At 67.7% G+C, this 640-nt stretch overlaps 1 protein-coding gene across 1 annotated transcript in view; it reads left to right on the top strand.

Annotated features, from left to right (window-relative positions):
* Positions 1-23: 23 nt before the first annotated feature.
* The window catches only part of DCUN1D2 (defective in cullin neddylation 1 domain containing 2), a gene marked incomplete at its 3' end in the record, with an annotated part of 30,293 nt that continues 29,676 nt past the window's right edge, over positions 24-640 (top strand). The window contains exon 1 of the mRNA XM_014467415.2: positions 24-191. Within this exon, the coding sequence (XP_014322901.1) occupies positions 189-191 (3 nt within the window). The remainder of the gene's footprint in view (positions 192-640) is intronic.

Genomic DNA, 640 nt, shown 5'->3' with positions numbered 1-640 from the left:
GCGGATGGTGCACGCCGGGAGTTGGAGTTCGGTCGGCGGGACCTGTCACCGCCTCCCCTGCGCCCCTCCCCGGGCGGTGTCCAGGGAGCCGTGGAAGAGGAAGGAGCGGCTGGAGCGGAGCGGGAGGCGGCGGCCGCGGCTCCTGCGCAGACGGCGGGGCCGGCGAGCAGCGGGGAGCGCCGGGGAGAATGGTAAGTGGCCCGCGGCGTCGCTTTCTGCCCGGCCCCTCCTGCGCACCCGGGGCCGGGGGGCTCGGGGGTCGGAGGGCCGGGGAGCGCCGGGCTCGAAGGTCACCGGAGGGGCGGGTCGCGGTCCGCCCTCCTGCGCCGGGGGCGCCGCTGGAGTAGGAGGGGCACGCAGGTGGGAATTGCAGGATCTGGAGCGAGCCCTGCGCGGTGTCCTCAGTGCAGGGATGAGGTTGGACGGGATGGAGGCCCGGGCCAGCGGGGGGGCTCGAATGGTGCTCCCCGATGCGCAGCCGGCGGGGAACAAGTTTGGATTTTTGTTGTGGCTATACTCATTATCTCGGTAGTATAACGATTACAATGAGACTCTGAGAGGTGCCGGAAAATACATTGAAATCGGAAATAGATTATGTTTTCTATGACGGAAGGAATTGATGTGGAGCGCCTCTTCCTGG

This window comes from Myotis lucifugus, unplaced genomic scaffold (genome assembly GCF_000147115.1).
Source record: "Myotis lucifugus unplaced genomic scaffold, Myoluc2.0 scaffold_395, whole genome shotgun sequence".
NCBI lineage: Eukaryota > Metazoa > Chordata > Mammalia > Chiroptera > Vespertilionidae > Myotis > Myotis lucifugus.
The sequence above is the reverse complement of the archived record's forward strand: the minus strand, read 5'-3'. Positions and strand labels throughout refer to the sequence as shown.